The sequence below is a fragment of the Ranitomeya variabilis genome, chromosome 8 (genome assembly GCF_051348905.1).
Source record: "Ranitomeya variabilis isolate aRanVar5 chromosome 8, aRanVar5.hap1, whole genome shotgun sequence".
Classification (NCBI taxonomy): domain Eukaryota; kingdom Metazoa; phylum Chordata; class Amphibia; order Anura; family Dendrobatidae; genus Ranitomeya; species Ranitomeya variabilis.
The window spans coordinates 132,049,477-132,069,089 of NC_135239.1; the positions used below are offsets into that span (position 1 = coordinate 132,049,477).

Below are 19,613 nucleotides of genomic sequence, written 5' to 3' on the forward strand. Positions count from 1 at the left end.
TGCGTCAAATAAACACATTACAGTCTATAGGAACGCAAGGACATGTGTTCGCTTGCGTTTGCACAAGGGTCTAAATACAGAAATCCCATGAGACGCCCATTGGGAGAGTGCGTGTGACAAGGAAATTGTCCTTGAAATTTTGTTTCCTATCAAAAGCATGCTCATAAAAAAGCAAACTCATGCAAAAACGCATGCAAACGTTGCATTTTTTTTATCCTTCATGTGTAAGTAGATGTGGATAAAAAACGCAGCGTTATCATGCGTTTTGCCATGCAGTTGCGGACAAGACGCTGTAGACTCAGCCGCTAATGTGAACCTAGCCTTATCCAATATGTATTGCTTTTTTCTGTGGATTCAGCAGGGAGTAATGTGACAATGCTATAGCAGTGGTAGGCCTGTTTTTAGGACAGTCTTTAATTGTTTATGTGAGCAGCAGGTAATAGGCGTTTTTGCCTTCCAGTAGATTCCAAGATGTAAAACCATGTTCACATGTAATTTTTTGCCTACACTGGATCTATATATGTGTGTACCATATAGAGCCGTATACGTGCATAGTATACAGGAGTAATGTTACATATGGCATGAATGTTTTTGCAAGAATTTAACCCCTTCCCGACCCATGACGCCACGTAGGCGTCATGAAAACCCGTGCCAATCCGACCCATGACGCCTATGTGGCGTCATGGAATGATCGCGTCGCTGCAGAGCGGGTGAAAGGGTTAACTCCGATTTCACCGGATCTGCAGGGAGAGGGGGAGTGGTACTTCAGCCCAAGGGGGGTGGCTTCACCCCCCCGTGGCTACGATCGCTCTGATTGGCTGTTGAAAGTGAAACTGCCAATCAGAGCGATTTGTAATATTTACCTAAAAAACTGGTGAAATATTACAATCCAGCCATGGCCGATGCTGCAATATCATCGGCCATGGCTGGAAATACTGAAGTGACCCCCCCCACCCCCCCGATCGCCCCCCCAAGCCACAGATCTGTCCCGTAGTCCCCTCCGTCCTGTGCTCCGCTCCCTCCGTGCTCCGACGCCCCCCCTGTGCCCCGATCCCCCCCCCCCCTTATACTTACCGCGGCTCCCGGTGCCCGTCCGCCTCCTCCATGGGCGCCGCCATCTTCCAAAATGGCGTGCGCATGCGCAGTGCTCCCGCCGAATCTGCCGGCCGGCAGATGCATTACAAAGTACATTTTGATCGCTGTGGTAGGCTCTATCACAACGATCAAAATAAAAAAAATAATAAATAACCCCCCCCCCCCTTTATCACCCCCATAGGTAGGGACAATAATAAAATAAAGAAAATATTTTTTTTTTCTTTTTCCACTAGGGTTAGGGTTAGAACTAGGGGTAGGGTTAGGGGTAGGGTTAGGGTTACGGGTAGGGTTAGGGGTAGGGTTAGGGTTATGGCATGTGCACTCAGTGCGGATTTGGCTGCGGATCCGCAGCAGATTGGCCGCGGATCCGCAGCGGATTGGCCGCGGATCCGCAGCGGATTGGCCGCTGCGAATTCGTAGCAGTTTTCCATCAGGTTTACAGTACCATGTACACCTATGGAAAACCAAATCCGCTGTGCCCATGGTGCGGAAAATTCCGTGCAGAAACGCTGCGTTGTATCTTCCGCAGCATGTCAATTCTTTGTGCGGATTCCGCAGCGTTTTACACCTGTTCCTCAATAGGAATCCGCAGGTGAAATCCGCACAAAAAAACACTGGAAATCTGCTGTAAATCCGCAGGTAAAATGCAGTGCCTTTTACCTGCAGATTTTTCAAAAATCGTGCGGAAAAATCTCACACGAATCCGCAACGTGGGCACATAGCCTTAGGGTTAGGGTTGGAATTAGGGTTAGGGTTGGAATTAGGGCTAGGGTTGGAAATAGGGTTAAGATTAGGCTTGTGGTTAGGGTTACGGATAGGGTTAGGGGTGCGTTGGGGTTACAGTTGTGGTTAGGGTTGGGATTAGGGTTAGGGTTGGGATTAGGGTTAGGATTAGGGTTGGAATTAGGGTTACGGGTGTGTTGCGGTTAGGGTTGTGGTTAGGGGTGTGTTGGGGTTAGGGTTGTGATTAGGGTTATGGCTACAGTTGGGATTAGGATTAGGGGTGTGTTGGGGTTAGTGTTGAAGTTAGAATTGAGGGGTTTCCACTGTTTAGGCACATCAGGGGTCTCCAAACGCAACATGGCACCACCATTGAGTCCAGCCAATCTTGCGTTCAAAAAGTCAAATGGTGCTCCCTCCCTTCCAAGCCCCGACGTGCGCCCAAACAGTGGTTTACCCCCACATTTGGGGTACCAGCGTACTCAGGACAAACTGGGCAACAACTGTTGGGGTCCAATTTCTCCTGTTACCCTTGCAAAAATAAAAAATTATTTGCTAAAACATAATTTTTGAGGAAAGAACAATTATTTTTTATTTTCACGGCTCTGCGTTATAAACTTCTGTGAAGCACTTGGGGGTTGAAAGTGCTCACCACACATCTAGATAAGTTCCTTCGGGGGTCTAGTTTCCAAAATGGGGTCACTTGTGGGGTGTTTCTACTGTTTAGGCACATCAGGGGCTCTGCAAATGCAATGTGACGCCCGCAGACCATTCCATCAAAGTCTGCATTTCAAATGTCACTACTTCCCTTCCGAGCCCTGACGTGTGCCCAAACAGTGGTTTACCCCCACATATGGGGTATCAGCGTACTCACAACAAACTGAGCAACAGATATTGGGGTCCAATTTCTCCTGTTACCCTTGTGAAAATAAAGAATTGCTTGCTAAAACCTCTTTTTTGAGGAAAGAAAAATGATTTTTTATTTTCACGGCTCTGCGTTGTAAACTTCTGTGAAGCACTTGGGGGCTGAACGTGCTCACCACACATCTAGATAAGTTCCTTAGGGGTCTAGTTTCCAAAATGGGGTCACTTGCGGGGGGTTTCTACTGTTTAGGCATATCAGGGGCTCTGCAAACGTAACATGATGCCCGCAGACCATTCCATCAAAGTCTGCATTCCAAAACGTCACTACTTCCCTTCCGAGCCCCGGCATGTGCCCAAACAGTGGTTTACCCCCATATATGGGGTATCCGCGTACTCAGGAGAAACTGGACAACAACTTTTGGGTCCAATTTCTCCTGTTACTCTTGCAAAAATAAAAAATTCTGGGCTAAAAAAATATTTTTGAGGAAAGGAAACACATTTATTATTTTCACGGCTCTGCGTTATAAACTTCTGTGAAGCACTTGGGGGTTCAAAGTGCTTACCACACATCTAGATAAGTTCCTTCGGGGGTCTAGTTTCCAAAATGGAGTCACTTGTGGGGAGTTCCTACTGTTTAGGCACATCAGGGGCTCTGCAAAAGCAACCTGACGCCCGCAGAGCATTCCATCAAAGTCTGCATTTCAAAACGTCACCACTTCCCTTCCGAACCCTGACGTGTGCCAAAACAGTGGTTTACCCCCACATATGGGGTATCAGCGTACTCAGGAGAAACTGGACAACAACTTTTGGGGTCCAATTTCTCCTGTTACCCTTGGGAAAATAAAAAATTGTGGGCTAAAAAAATCATTTTTGAGAAAAGAAAAATTATTTTTTATTTTCATGGCTCTGCGTTATAAACTTCTGTGAAGCACTTGGGGGTTCAAAGTGCTCACCACACATCTAGATTAGTTCCTTGGGAGGTCTAGTTTCCAAAATGGGGTCACTTGTGTGGGAGCTCCAATGTTTAGGCACACAGGGGCTCTCCAAACGCGACATGTTGTCCGCTAATGATTGGAGCTAATTTTCCATTCAAAAAGCCAAATGGCGTGCCTTCCCTTCCGAGCCCTGCCGTGCGCCCAAACAGTGGTTTACCCCCACGTATGGGGTATCATCGTACTCAGGACAAACTGGACAACAACATTTGGGGTCCAATTTCTCCTATTACCCTTGGGAAAATAAAAAGTTCTGGGCTAAAAATCATTTTTGAGGAAAGAAAAATTATTTTTTATTTTCACGGCTCTGCGTTCTGTGAAGCACCTGGGGGTTATAAGTGCTCACTATGCATCTAGATAAGTTCCTTGGGGGGTCTAGTTTCCAAAATGGGTTCACTTGTAGGGGATCTCCAATGTTTAGGCACACAGGGGCTCTCCAAACGCGACATGGTGTCCGCTAACGATTGGAGCTAATTTTCCATTCAAAAAGTCAAATGGCACGCCTCCCCTTCCGAGCCTTGCCGTGCACCCAAACAGTGGTTTACCCCCACATATGAGGTATCGGCGTACTCAGGAGAAATTGCCCACCAAATTTTAGGATCCATTTTATCCTGTTGCCCATGTGAAAATGAAAGAATTGAGGCTAAAAGAAATTTTGTGTGAAAAAAAAGTACTTTTTCATTTTTGCGGATCAATTTGTGAAGCACCTGGGGGTTTAAAGTGCTCACTATGCTTCTAGATAAGTTCCTTGGGGGGTCTAGTTTCCAAAATGGGGTCACTTGTGGGGGAGCTCCAATGTTTAGGCACACGGGGGCTCCCCAAACTCGACATGGTGTCCGCTAAATATTGGAGCCAATTTTTCATTGAAAAAGTCAAATGGCGCTCCTTCCCTTCCGAGCCCTGCCGTGCGCCCAAACAGTGGTTTACCCCCACATATGAGGTATCAGCGTACTCAGGACAAATTGGACAACAATGTCTGTGGTCCAGTTTCTCCTTTTACCTTTGGGAAAATAAAAAAAATTGTTGCTAAAAATCATTTTTGTGACTAAAAAGTTAAATGTTCATTTTTTACTTCCATGTTGGTTCTGCTGCTGTGAAACACCTGAAGGGTTAATAAACTTCTTGAATGTGGTTTTGAGCACCTTGAGGGGTGCAGTTTTTAGAATGGTGTCACTTTTGGGTATTTTCAGCCATATAGAACCCTCAAAATGACTTCAAATGTGAGGTGGTCCCTAAAAAAAATGGTTTTGTAAATTTTGTTGTAAAAATGAGAAATCACTGGTCAAATTTTAAACCTTATAACTTCCTAGCAAAAAAAAAAAATTGTTTCCAAAATTGTGCTGATGTAAAGTAGGCATGTGGGAAACGTTATTTATTAACTATCTTGTGTCACATAGCTCTCTGGTTTAACAGAATAAAAATTCAAAATGTGAAAATTGCGAAATTTTCAAAATTTTCGCCAAGTTTCCGTTTTTTTCACAAATAAACTCAGAAATTATCAACCTAAATTTACCACTAACATGAAGCCCGATATGTCACGAAAAAACGATCTCAGAATCGCTAGGATCCGTTGAAGCGTTCCTGAGTTATTACCTCATAAAGGGACACTGGTCAGAATTGCAAAAAACGGCAAGGTCATTAAGGCCAAAATAGGCTGGGTCATGAAGGGGTTAAAATCTGAGTCCTGGATACAAAGCAAGTGACAGGTCACATAATGAGGTGGATTCTTTTCAGAAAAGCCAGAGATGCCACATGCAGACTAGCCCCCATTTAGTACTGCAATGCACATTGTTAAATATCAAACTGCACATCCCAGATGAAGTCAGTTTATAGAGGTAGTGCCCTTTCACTAATTTTTATCCGACAGGCTCAGAGACGTATATGAAATCAGATTCTTTACTTAACATTCCCAGGTCCAAGACTGTATCTGCACCACTACCACGGTCTTTGTTGTTTGGTTACTGTGTTGTTGAAATCACTTTACCACCACAGCCTATCACTGAACTGATTGACTAAGCATTGGCTGAGCTCTGTGATTCTCTGCAGAGTTGTCAACATGATGTCGCTGCTTCAGCTGATAAACAAAGTCTAGCGAGGCATCATTGGAACTGTGGAGCTTGAGTAAAGCACACTTTATTTTGTATGCATATCATGGAGCCTGTGGGCTGAAAATATGTGATGGGGCAACCCTTTTACAAATTGATGTGTCTGTATATTATGGCCCTAGATACCCATCTTGACCCTGGTTAAAAACCCATGATATTTATCTCAAGTCCTGTGGGTAACTAAGCTGACCTTCATGGTAGATACCATAGCAGGAGATTATGGGAAATCTTCATCAAATAATTGACTGGAGTTGAAGATTTCAAATCTGCTATGTGTCAACGTATGCTGCAGGCATCGCCGCAGATCTCTTCTTTAGCAATGTGACTGGTATAATGTGTGCCAAACCCACACTATTTTTACAATATTTACAGCTGAGGCTTGATTTTAAATTCTGAAGTGTGGCCAAATATAACGGAAACGTAACGCTACACTCAAACAAGGTGTTCGTTTTCATTAAATTCCTGGGTATTAGGAATAGTCGTTAGTAGACTGGTGCAGGGTGTGATTAATCCATGAACAATATTGAGTCTTGTGAATGAATGTAAACACTTTGTCATTGAGCATAATGGTTAGCTAGAAGCTTGGACCACAGCGTAATGACTGTACCTAAAAGGGTAGCTAACACTTGGGTTCCATGGGGAGCACAAGTAATCTAAAAAAGTATCATTAGGATAAAACGCCATATTGATGACTTGAAAACTGCAAATTTTCTGCATAGGGAGATGTCTCAATGTGACCACTTATTATTCATAACTTTTCACCTTCGGGGATTGATACCACCATGGAGTTTGACTCCAGAAGCCTGTAGAGACATTTTCTGAAAAGCGAAATGCTAAGTGGCTACTCTGGGACTGTAACATGGTCCCTAGGGATTGGTCTATTTAGTATTTACCAGGTATAGTGACTGTACCTAGTACTGCAGGTCACAGCAACTACAACCTGCAAATATATTGTGCTGTGCCTGTAAGCTACAAAAAGTTGCCGCATCACAGAAGAGAGGTGACGGAACAACTTCAGTGACCGGGTATTGATGGTTAAGGCTGGTTTCACATTTGCGGTTGTGTCCACAGTGTTTCTACCGCATATATCCGCATGCGTTGTGTATTCCTATATTTAACATTAGGGACACATGCGTTTTTGAATTTTCGCGTTTTGCCGCGTTTGATGACGCATGTGTCGTTTCGTCATTTGCGGCTTGGCGCGGAAATGCAACATGTAGTAATTTTTAGAAGCGTCAATTTGCCGCCTGGAAACGCTTGCGGTCGATTGCGCAAGGATTGCTGCAAAAAAAACGCATTGCTGTCTATATGAACGCATGCGTTCACAAGCACATACATTTGCTTGCGTTCGTGAACGCATGCGTTTCAAAAGAGAAAAACATGTCTAGACACTGATAAGCCACCCCCCACATACAAGGTGATAAAGGGAGGGAGTGGACATTTGCAGGTCACTAATCAGCAGACACTGAAGCAGACGAGACACAGGCTACATCTTGGAGGAAAACAAGACACTGAACAATGTGAGTATATCCTAGCCAATGCCTTTATTTTCTATTTTCTGTCTACATGTCCTAATTTCTTGCATTTCTTTCTTTCTGCATGCATCAGAATGTCTTCTGCTTCTTCTTCTTCTGATGAGGAGTTTCGTCCTGGGCCGTCGGAAGTCGAGCATGTCAGTGAGGTGAGTACTTGCCTCGTCAGATTGGTAAGTATTCACTGTCACATCTACACATGTGACAATTTGAATTTTTCATTTTTTTTTTCAACTGCGGCACAGACTGGGCAGGAGCAGCGGACTCAAGGTCGGGTGGAAAGACGGCAGCGGGTACATTTGCAAGGCTGACTGTTTACTGTATCCTCGGTGTAATATTCTTGAATCTTCTTTTCTTTCCATTCCTATTTCTTAACTTTTTTCTTCTGGAATCCTTTTGTATGTTGTCTTTCCTATTCATGCCATTTCTCAGCATCTTTTTTCTTTTTTTTCCTTATGTTAATTCACTAAACTTTAATGACTTTATTTAATTTTTAGGTTCCACAACGGGAGGATGACCTAATTGAAAATGATCTCCTCATGTCCCTGGTCCAGGAGCGAGTCCCGTTGTGGGACACCTGGCATCCACTGCACTCAAACAATGTCACGATCCGGCACCTATGGAATGAGGTGGCAAAAGAGATGTGGGATGGCTGGGACAACGCCCCGACTCGGGTCCGAAATGCATTTGGTAAGTATTGCACTGCAGTGTGAAGCAGCAGAGACCTTGGCCTCCTTGACTGTGTGTGATGAAAGAAACTCTCAGGAGTTTCTGTCATCACACACAGTTGTGTGAGCACGGCCAAAAGTCCTTTTTCTGACCATATTTTTTTTTCATTTATTTATTTTTTTTTAACAGTGGCCAAAGTCAAAACACGTTGGCGTTCGATGAAGGACCGCTTCAACAAGGACCTGCGTCAAGAGAGCCGTGTTCCCAGTGGTTCAGGAGCAAGGATCAGAAGATATAAATAATATCGAGTTCTGGCATTTTTCAGACCGGTCCTTGCCCAGAGAACGTAAGTATTTATCACGTGCATTAGGTTGTATTGTATTGCCATAATCTGTATTTTTCTATTCCACAGGATTTTGCGTCTGGTTAATTTGTTATTAATTTTCTTTTTCCTTTTTTCACAGCACATGGAGCACAACTGTTGGCCCAGGTTCTGGAGCGGTCCTTCATCCGACAGCCACGGAGCCGTCCCATCCATCCAGCAGCGCTGCAGCAAGTGGGCCTTCCACACTAACTGGAGACCAGGGGGCTGGTCCATCAGGTCTTCCCCTTTCGCAGTCCTCTTCCACTGCCCCTTTTTTTTTGGGCTCCTCCCGGCAGCGGCAGAGGGCATCGGACAGGCCACTCATGCCCGAGTTTTTGCATTTGAGCTCGGTTTTACACGACACAATCAAGGCTTTGAGTGACCGAATGGATATTTCACATAACCTCTTGAATGCACGTATCCAGGAGGTCAACAAAAGCCTTGACCAAGTGAAAGCCGACCTCCAGAGGCCAGCACATAATTTTTTTAACCAAATTGAGCAGGGCATGTCGGAACACCTTACTCCTGATCTCCAGCTGAGTGTCATGCAGGCCTGCAATGCTGCTTACGTGCAGGCTATGCAACAAAGTCGGTATTTCCAGCAGACAGTGTCGGCATATCCACCTGTGCCTTCACTGTCACGATTAACCTCAATGCCGACCTTTGCTGCATACCACTGCACGGCCACCTCAATTCCTAGCACTGCCGGACACCACTACAGCACCACCACCATGCCGAGTGCAGTTGGACATCCCACCGCCACCACCATGACAACCGCTGCTCCTGCTTGGACCTCCTCCACTGACACCACGATGCAGCAGGACCCTGGCATGGCCTTCCGTACCGCCACCACCACGATGCAGCAGGACCCTGGCATGGCCTTCCGTACCGCCACCACCACGATGCAGCAGGACCCTGGCATGGCCTTCCGTACCGCCACCACCACGATGCAGCAGGTCCCTGGCATGGCCTTGCGTATCACCACCACCACGATGCAGCAGGACCCTGGCATGGCCTTAAGCTCTACAAGCGATATGGACTCTGGCATGGCTGCAAGTTCTACGAGCACTATGGACTCTGGCATGGCTGCAAGTTCTATGAGCACTATGGACTCTGGCATGGCTGCACGCTCTGCGAGCACTATGGACCCTGGCATGGCTGCACGCTCTGCGAGCACTATGGACCCTGGCATGGCCGCACGCTCTACGAGCACTATGGACTCTGGCATGGTGCAGCCGGACCCTGACGGGTCACCCAGCACTATGCCACGCCATATGAGCCCACCAAGGCTCCCCGGAACCCCCCCCCAAAAAAAAACAAAAAACAGAGGACTCTTAGTATTCCTTCCCCTTCACCTCCCAATGTGTCTGTAATGTCAGGTTTGTCTCACCCTTCCAGTGCGTCTCAAGCCTCTCATGTGTCAAGCCCCATCCTTGAACTTCCAGACCCTTCTAGTTTTATTGCCCCTTCTCCTGCCACCTCTGCATCGTCCACGGTTAGCCAGGCCCCAGTGCTTCACACCCCCCGTTTACATCACTCTACCCCAAGCCGGCGCAGTTAATTAAATTTTTTGGTTGTTAAAAAATAAAAAAAAATTGATTTGCCCCAATTATGTTTGGTTTATTGTGTCTTCCGCCGCCGGCAACACACACCGTGCACCAAATAAGAAACCGCCACACACTTTATTTTTTGGCCACATCATATCTCCAGTAGCTATAAAAAAAAAAAGACTGCAGTTTCGTGTGTCTTTAGTATAGAGATATGAGGTGGGCCAAAAATGTATACTTGTATTATCTCCATAATCTCTTCTTTCTGCTTTGTCTGTGACTAGTGTTGAAGTCAGAAGAGAAAATTGCGGACATACAGTGCAGAACTCTACTGAACAGGTCAGGTGTCAAAAAACTCATTAGTTAGGACACCTGACCTGGTGAATAGAGAACTGCCTTGTATAACCTCCATTTTGTCTTCTGTGTACATAATCTATTACACTCAAATTGAAGAGATGATGGTGATCACAAACGGCATATCTATGCTCACCTGCACAGGTGTCGGAAGTAGTGAATTCATGAAGCTTATATGTGCATCATGAATTCATTATTTCTGACACCTGACTTGATCAGTATAGAATTCTTTAGTGTGACAGTCATTGTCTCTTCAGTCTGTGTCCAATGGATAAAGCAGAACAGAATCAGGACGCAATGACATCAACAAGCTTACCAATAAAGCAACATGGCTGCCATAACACTAGCAGTATGTGGCCAGTGTTTTATATCAGTATTTGTAAGCCAAAACAAGGAGTGGAACAATTGGAGGCAAATTATGATATTAACATATTAACAAGCACCTCTGCCTTTATCACCAACTCCTGGTTTTGGATTACAAATACTGATATTAAATACAGACCAAATACTGCTAGGTTTAGGACAGCCTTGGTTTGTAGAGGAAAAACATAGGAGACACGGTCAACACAACCAAAACTAAAGTTTATTAATGAGAAATATTATTATCATTGCAGCAAATTACTGGCACAGATCGAATTACAACAGGACATTTACACAACATTGTCCTGCCATGACACACGTCCAATATCTGAATCAAAAAAGGCAGCAAATTGGTCCCGCATGTGACCAACTGCTGCAGTTGACCACAGTGGGTGATGCTGGAAATCGGGCAGTGGGTGTGCAACTGGTTCATCCAGTTCAATGTTGGGTTGCTCCTTAGCCATTCTATAATTGTGCAGAACCACACAGGCTTTGACCACCTCATCCACTGTTTACACTTTTAGATTTATGGCTGATGCAAGAATGTGCCATTTAGAGACCAGAATGCCAAAGGTACACTCTACTGTGGCCCAGGTCTACTGTTCTTCGGGCCCTGGTCAGTCTGTAGTTAAAGATCCTTCTAGTGTGGTTCAAGTCCCGACTGGAATAGGGCTTCAGTAGGTTATCACACATCTGAAAGGCCTCATCCCCAACCATAACAAATGGCATCGGTGGACCTTGAGTGTTGGGGAGAGGTTGTGGCGGGGGAAAATTTAAATTTTTGCCATACACACGGCAGCCCATATCCGAGTTCTTGAAAGTTTGGGAATCGTTGCCACGGCCAAAAGCTCCAATGTCCACGGCGATGAAGCGAAAGTTCGCATCGGCTATTGCCATGAGCACAACAGAAAAATATTTTTTATAGTTGAAATACTCCGATCCTGTTCTGGCTGGTTTGATAATGCGGATGTGCTTTCCGTCCACCGCTCCTAAACAGTTGGGGAAATCACATACACTCCTGAATTTTTCCGAAATTTCAAGCCACATGTCGACGGTGGGTAGGGATATAAACTCATCCCGGAGTACATTCCACAAATCCCAACAGGTGTCTGCAACTATTCCGGATAGGGTGGATATTCCAAGCCGGTATTGGAAGTGGAGGGATGATAAACTCTCTCCGGTTGCCAGAAATCTGTAAGAAAAAGAAACCCCCCAAAAATTCCAAACTATTCTATTTATGGTGTGGTTACGCTAAAGAAAGAAAGGAAAATACCCAAGACATACATGTCAGAAAACACAAAATTTGGACTGTCATTGGTTTAGATTTGTTATGTACCTTAATGTAACCGGCAGACGTTCCTCCGGTGGAATCGCTCTACGGAGCTGGGTGTCCTGTCTCCGTATGGCTCCTTGGACATGAGCAAGCAAATCCCGGAACGAGTCTTGCGACATCCTTGTATATTAATGGAATTTCTCCGGGTTGGCATTAAGCTCGTCATACAGCGTGTGATAGGCTCCAAGGGTCTCACGTAGTTCGATAATGGGGTGTCTCCAAAAACGCCTACGTTGTCTCCTTCTCCATCTTTCGCAATTTCTGTCTTGCTCCCAAGCAAAAGCACAGGCAAGAAACAGCTTGATGCTTAAATCCAGGTTGAAATAAAAGCTCTCAATGCGAAGATCCATCATGACACAGGATACAGGAGCAAAATCTGAAGATAACAGCTGTTCAGGGGTCTATATAAAGAAATCCCATAATACACGCCCTCTGTAGTCCCATTGGAGGTGTCTGGTTATCTTGATTTTTCTCTTGTGAAATTTCTCATCATGCGCACCAAAAACGCAAACGAAGGAAAAACGCGTACAAACGCGGCGGTTTTTAAAACCGCATGCGTCTAAAAAACGCCACGTTTGTACGCGTTTATATGCATTTTTTCCACCACTTGCGGATGCGGATTAAACGCTGATTTAAACACAAATGTGAAACTAGCCTAAGACAGAAACATTTCAGACTTGAAGAACCCTTGTAGCTAAATAACTGATAATTGTCAGTAACACAAGGCTTTTTTTATTTATTTATTTTTAGGAATTCATACAGTTCTTAGCAGGATCCTGCGTTTCTTTTCATCAGATGTACCTTCAGATTCATAGGTAATTGCATTCTTTATTAGACTACTTTTAAAGTACCACTCTACTGATGCATAATGATGGAATGGGAAAAAAATAGCTATGTATGTAGTAAAATACTTCTCGGGCGCTGTTGTCTACATCACCACTCTGGTCCTCTTCTGCACCACATGACCACAGTTGTATCCTGTCTGATCACAAAGATCTTCTCATTGTAAGTGTATGAAACTCAGAACGAGCCTCTCATAGACTTGCATTAAGAGTCAAAAGTAAAGGCTGGCAGTAATTTCTGGCTTTTAAGGGCTGCAGTCACAAGATAACGGAGATGAAATGGAGCAATACTGTAAACCGTAGAAGATAACCTGTAACTATTTTACTACACACTGAACATACATTACTGATAACTAACCGTTGGTACGTTACGGTAAGAAGAAACTGGGAAAGAAAAAGTGCAACTGGGTCTTATCTGCTGACAAAGGGGTGTCAGGTAAAGGGGAAACTACACTCACCTTGGTAGATTGCTGAATGGCAAGACATAATGGCCACGTAACAGCTGCTGCACAAATACTGGTCAAGAAGACAACCACAAATACAGAGAGGTTTCAAGGTCACGCACGACCTCTTCATCAGGACAAACCTGGTCATTAGGTTTGTCCTGATAAAGAGTTCCTGCATGACCTCGAAACGCGTTAACTTTATAACCTGTTTAAATAAATGTTTTAATTTCACCGACATTTTGATATCAGCAGGGCATGAGTGATACCTCCGTATTCTCTCAGTATAAAGTGGTACTTTTAACATATATTCTTCTCTATTTAAATTGTAAAGCGGGTCAGGTGGCAGTGCATCATATCATAGTACTTTACCATGTTTTATTTTCATCACCTTCAAAATGAGCTACTGTGATTACTGTTTTTATCTACTCTGAATGTGGTAGTCCTTGTGAGCACAGTTGTTTGCTTGGACAATCGCTCAAGACAGTTTTAAAAAGTTAAACTATTGCAGTCCAAAAAATAGGTAACAGTAAAAAAATAAAAAAATAATGCTTGTAAACACCTGCTTAGTTAAGTATATCATGGTTCAATTCCTGGTGAATCTCGTATATCCAATCTGTCACGATTCGAATGGCGAGTGACCTGGGACCAGGGGCACCTTTCCTGGCCCTAACACTAGTGGGCGCCCTACCTCGAAAAGGGGGTGCTACTGTGCACCACAGTACACCAACCCGACAGACAGAGTAACAAATACAAGGGTAAACTGAAAACTCCACACACACACACACACAAAATATACACTCACAACAGAGGTATTCACCATGGTGTGTAGGGAAGGGAAAGAAAGCAACACAGGGAAGGATAAGGAATTTCAAAGTGTACAAACCAGACAACAGTCGCTAATAAACTCCTCCAGCTCTCCTTCTCAAAACCAACTTCTCCCTCTCCAATGTCATGCTGCAATTGCTAACTCTGGCAAGGACTTCGTAATCAAGCCCAGATTTTATAGGGAAAAGGAGTGTTTAACCAAGCACAGTTTAAAGTGGGAGTTTTCCAATATGGCAGATTAACCCCTGTTCTGCTGGAAGAAATAAACATGTTTAATACACTGGAGAAGTGCTTCTTCTCAGTGTATTTAGGAGCAACCAGATGCTGCGGTCTTCTGGCACTCCTCCATTGCATTAACCCTGTGACAGTACCCCCTCTTCTACGAGGGACCTCCAGAACCTCAAGGCCAGGTTTATCCGAGTATGCAACATGAAACGCCCGATCAAGTCTGGCCGCATGGACATCAGAGGCCGGTGCCCACATCCTCTCCTCAGGACTGTACCCCTTCCAATGTACCATGTATTGAAGCAACTGACAAACAAGATTAGTCTAAGACCTTTGCTATCTGGAACTCCAGATTACCATCGATAATGACAGGAGAAGGTGGTAGAGGCGAAGGTACTGCAGATGTCACATATTTTTTGAGAAGTGAACAGTGAAAAACTTAGGTTTTAGGTGGTAAAGAAAGGCGGAATGCTACCAGATTGACGATGGCTAAGATCCTATAAGGACCAATAAACCTGGGACCCAGTTTCCAAGATGGAACCTTCAGATTAATGTTCCTCGAAGATAGCCATGCCAAGTCACCAACACACAGGTCCAAACAAAACACGTCTCCGATGAGCCACACTCTTATATTTGGAACCAATCTTTCTCAAATTATTAGTCACCCCCTGCCATATGGTAGAAATGGAAGATGAAAAACGCTCTTCTCCGGTAATCCAGAAGGGCGATTACCCTCAAAAGAACTAAACTGCGGATGGAACCCATTTGCCCTGAAAAATGCGGACTAACTGGTTGATTACTGACAACTATTCAGTCAACAGTAAGTAGGTAACCCAGTCCTCCTGATTCTTGGACACGAAACATCTAAGATATATGTCTCTAAACTCTGCTTAACCCTTTTAGACTGCTGGTGAAAAGCAGAAGAAAAAAACAAAATTGATCCTCAGACTGGAGCAAAATGCTCTCCAAAATTTGGAGATAAATTGCATCCCCCGATCAGAAACACTATCTTTAGGAATCCCATGCAGTCTAGTAATTTCCCTGGTGAAAATTTGCGCCAGAGCAAAGCTGGTAAAAAATTAAAATAAGACATCTTACTGAATCTGTCCACCACCACCAGGATCACAGTGTTCCCTGAAGACACGGGTAGGTCCGTAATAAAATCGACTGACAAATGAGTCCAAAGTCTGCTGGGAATTTCCAGTGGTTGGAGAGCCCCTGACGGTCAAGTATGAGAGATCTTAGAACGTGCACAGATATTATCGGTGGACACATACTCCTGAACATTCGTACGAGTACCTGGCCACCAAAAATGCCGAGTAATAGAACCGCTGTGGCCTTATTCCCAGGATGTCCAGCCAACACTGTATCATGATATTCACTGAGGACCCTAAGACAGGGATTGACTGGAACGAACAGTTTACCAAGTGGACAGGTAGCAGGGCCGTCTCCCGTGAGCGACAACAACCTCTCTTTCAAGATTGGAGCATATAGACACCATCACTACCCTCTTTTGGAGAATAGGAACTGCTTTGCACTTATCTCCTCCCTCAGGAAACCAACGGGCAGGACATCTGCCTTAATGTTTTTGCTCCCCAGCCTAAAAGTAACAAAAAAGTTAAACCTGGTAAAAAAATAATGCCCATCTTGCCTGTCTTGGTGTAAGATGTTCCGCCTATTCTAAGTATAACAGATTTTTATGATCCGTGATAACCATCACTGGGTGAACCACTCACTCCAAGAAATGACACCATTCCTTAAATGCCCATTTGATAGCTAAGGGTACCGTCACACAGTGCAATTTTGATCGCTACGACGGTACGATTCGTGACGTTCTAGCGATATCGTTACGATATCGCAGTGTCTGACACGCAGCAGCGATCAGGGATCCTGCTGAGAATCGTACGTCGTAGCAGATCGTTTGGAACTTTCTTTCGTCGCTTTATCACCCGCTGACATCGCTGGATCGTTGTGTGTGACAGCGATCCAGCGATGCGTTCGCTGGTAACCAGGGTAAACATCGGGTAACTAAGCGCAGGGCCGCGCTTAGTAACCCGATGTTTACCGTGGTTACCAGCGTAAAAGTAAAAAAAAACAAACCGTACATGCTCACCATCTGAGCAAGAAGCCGGCGGGCAGGAGGGGACGCAGGAGGACCCAGGGACACCGCTAAGTGTGATAGGGTCCCCGAATCCCCATATTTCTCTGTCCTCTGATGTGCGATCACAACAGAGGACAGAGAATTACACATCGCTTTTTTTGTTTTGCTGTCGCCGGTAAACAGTTAATTACCGGCGATCGCAAAACAGGGGTCGGTAAAAACCGACCCCGATCATGTTCTTTGGGGTCTACCCCCAGCAGCCGAGACCCCAAAGATCTCCCGTGTGCCGGCCGGCGGGTGCACTGCGCATGCGCCCGCCATTTTTTCCCCGGAAGAAGATGGCGGCGCCCATCGGGAGCCACGAGGAGCACCAGGGGAGACATGTGAGTATCGGGGGCGATCGGGGACGCCATTTCTCTGTCCTCCGATGTGCGATCACATCGGAGGACAGAGAAATTAAATGGGAAATCGCGTTTTTTTTTTTTTTTGCGACCGCCGGTAAACAGTTAATTAGCGGCGATCGCAACTCGGAGGTCGGTAAAACCCCCCCGAATCATGTTCTCTGGGGTCTCGGCTACCCCCGGTAACCGAGACCCCAGAGAAAATCCGACTCTGGGGGGCGCTTTTCACTGTTTCCACAGTGCTAAGTACCCTTAGCGGCCGCCGTTAAAAGGCGTATCAGCGGTCGTTAAGGGGTTAAGAAAGAATAGAGGTACAGAGAGATACATAATGTGCATGTATACTAATGCCAGAAGCCTCACCAACAAAATAGACGAATTAGAATTAATGTTGTTGGAGCATAAATATGACATGGTGGGGATATCTGAAACATGGCTGGATGAGAGCCATGACTGGGCTGTTAACTTGCAGGGCTATAGTCTGTTCAGAAATGACGGAAAGGGTAAGCAAGGGGGAGATGTGTCTATATGTAAAATCATCCTTAAAACCCATCCTGCGTCATAATATAGGTGAATCTAATGAAAATGTAGAGTCACTATGGGTGGAGATAAGGGGAGGAGGAAAAAATAATAAATTACTGATAGGGGTTTGCTATAAGTCTCCAAAAATAATGGAAGCAACGGAGAATATCCTCATAAAGCAAATAGATGAAGCTGCGACTCCAGGAGAAGTCATTATTATGTGGGACTTGAACTACCCTGGAATAGATTAGAGAACAGAAACCTGCAGTTCCAGCAAAGGTAATCGGTTTTTGACAACTGAGACAATTACCTTTCACAACTGGTTCAGGACCCAACAAGAAAGGGGGCACTGCTAGAACTAATATTAACCAACAGGCCAGACCGCATAGCAAATATAAGGGTTGGGGGTCACTTGGGGAATAGTGATCACAAAATAATAAGTTTTCATGTATCCTTCAATAAAATGTGTAGTAGCGGGGTTACAAGGACACTAAACTTCAGGAGGGCAAATTTGCAACGGATGCGAGAAGATCTTGGTGCAATTAACTGGGACGATATCCTGAGACATAAAAATACACAAAGAAATTGGGAGACATTTATTAGCATCCTGGATAGGACCTGTGCACAGTATATACTGTATGGGAACAAACATACTAGAAATAGGAGGAAACCCATATGGCTAAATAGAGCATTTAGAGAATTAAAGGAAGTAGGTAGTGATGAGGCATTAAATAAATATAAAAAATTAAATAAATGTAAAAAGCTAATCAAGGTAGCAAAAATTGAGACCGAGAGACTCGTTCCCAGAGAGAGTAAAAATAATCCCAAAATATTCTTTAACGACGTAAATAGTAAATAAGAAACAACAACCAATAATTTAAGATGAAAATATAATTTTTTTTATGAACATAATAACAACGATTTAAAATTCAGGAAAGGACCACCAGGTGGCAGTAGAATGCAGGTCATCCTACAAGGGCATGTCAGTAAATAATTTCTAAGAGAATCAGATAATGTAACAAGCATGGAAATCTCACCACAAATGATCAAAAAATTGAGGTAATTTTGCATATATTGCACTGTTCACATCTCATAATATATTCCATATGGAAAACTAAGGGATAAAGTGAACATAGTGCATATAGCAGAGTTAATATTACAAATAAATACTCAAAAAATAAAAAATAAATACAGATAAATTACCTTTAAAGTGCACTAAATAAATCGCATTACACTGCGAATAAAAAATTCAATATAAAGTGCATATATCAAGGAAGTATCCATTTAAAGTGAACACTGTGCATAAGTAAACTCTATAAATAAATAGATAATGTACCTCCAGATTCAGTATAGTAAAGTGCCATGCACAGTAAATGAAGGAGGAAAACAAAGAAATCAAATAATTACAAAGTGCACCAAAACGTAATCATGTGAAGTATTTATTTATAGAGTTTACTTATGCACAGTGTTCACTTTAAATGGATACTTCCTTGATATATGCACTTTATATTGAATTTTTTATTCACAGTGTAATGCGATTTATTTAGTGCACTTTAAAGGTAATTTATCTGTATTTATTTTTTATTTTTTGAGTATTTATTTGTAATATTAACTCTGCTATATGCACTATGTTCACTTTATCCCTTACTTTTCCATATGGAATATATTATGAGATGTGAACAGTGCAATATATGCAAAATTACCTCAATTGTTTGATCATTTGTGGTGAGATTTCCATGCTTGTTACATTATCTGATTCTCTTAGAAATTAATTATTTACTGACATGCCTTTGTAGGATGACCTGCATTCTACTGCCACCTGGTGGTCCTTTCCTAAATTTTAAATTGCTGTTATTATGTTCATAATAAAATTTATATTTTAATCTTAAATTATTGGTGGTTGTTTCATATTTTTAGGTGTTATATATTTATACAGTTACATGACCACATATATAGTTGTTTATTTGGTTGATTGACGTAAATAGTAAGAAGCTAAAAATGAAGTGCAGGAAGTACCGCGGCTTCTAAAAATCACTAAAATTGACAAATCTCCAGGCCCAGATGGGATACACTCCCGAGTACTGCAGGAATTAAGTACAGTCAAGATTCCATAATAACAGGGTCTGTACCACAGGACTGGTGCATAGTAAATAGTTACATAGTTATTAAGGTTGAAGGAAGACTTTAAGTCCATCTAGTTCAACTCTTAGCATAACCTTACATGCCCTAACATGTTGATCCAGAGGAAGGAAAAAAAAAACATGTGGCAAGGAGTAAGCACCACATTGGGGAAAAAAATTCCTTCCCGACTCCACATAC

The 19,613-nt window shown here is 43.6% G+C and overlaps 1 protein-coding gene across 2 annotated transcripts in view; it reads left to right on the top strand.

Moving 5' to 3' along the window:
• The window catches only part of FIRRM (FIGNL1 interacting regulator of recombination and mitosis), a 983,706-nt gene that overhangs the window by 248,732 nt on the left and 715,361 nt on the right, over positions 1 to 19,613 (top strand). For both annotated transcript variants that reach the window (XM_077276297.1, XM_077276298.1), the window contains exon 10: positions 12,686 to 12,750. In XM_077276297.1, coding sequence (XP_077132412.1) covers positions 12,686 to 12,750 — 65 coding nt within the window. The remainder of the gene's footprint in view (positions 1 to 12,685; positions 12,751 to 19,613) is intronic.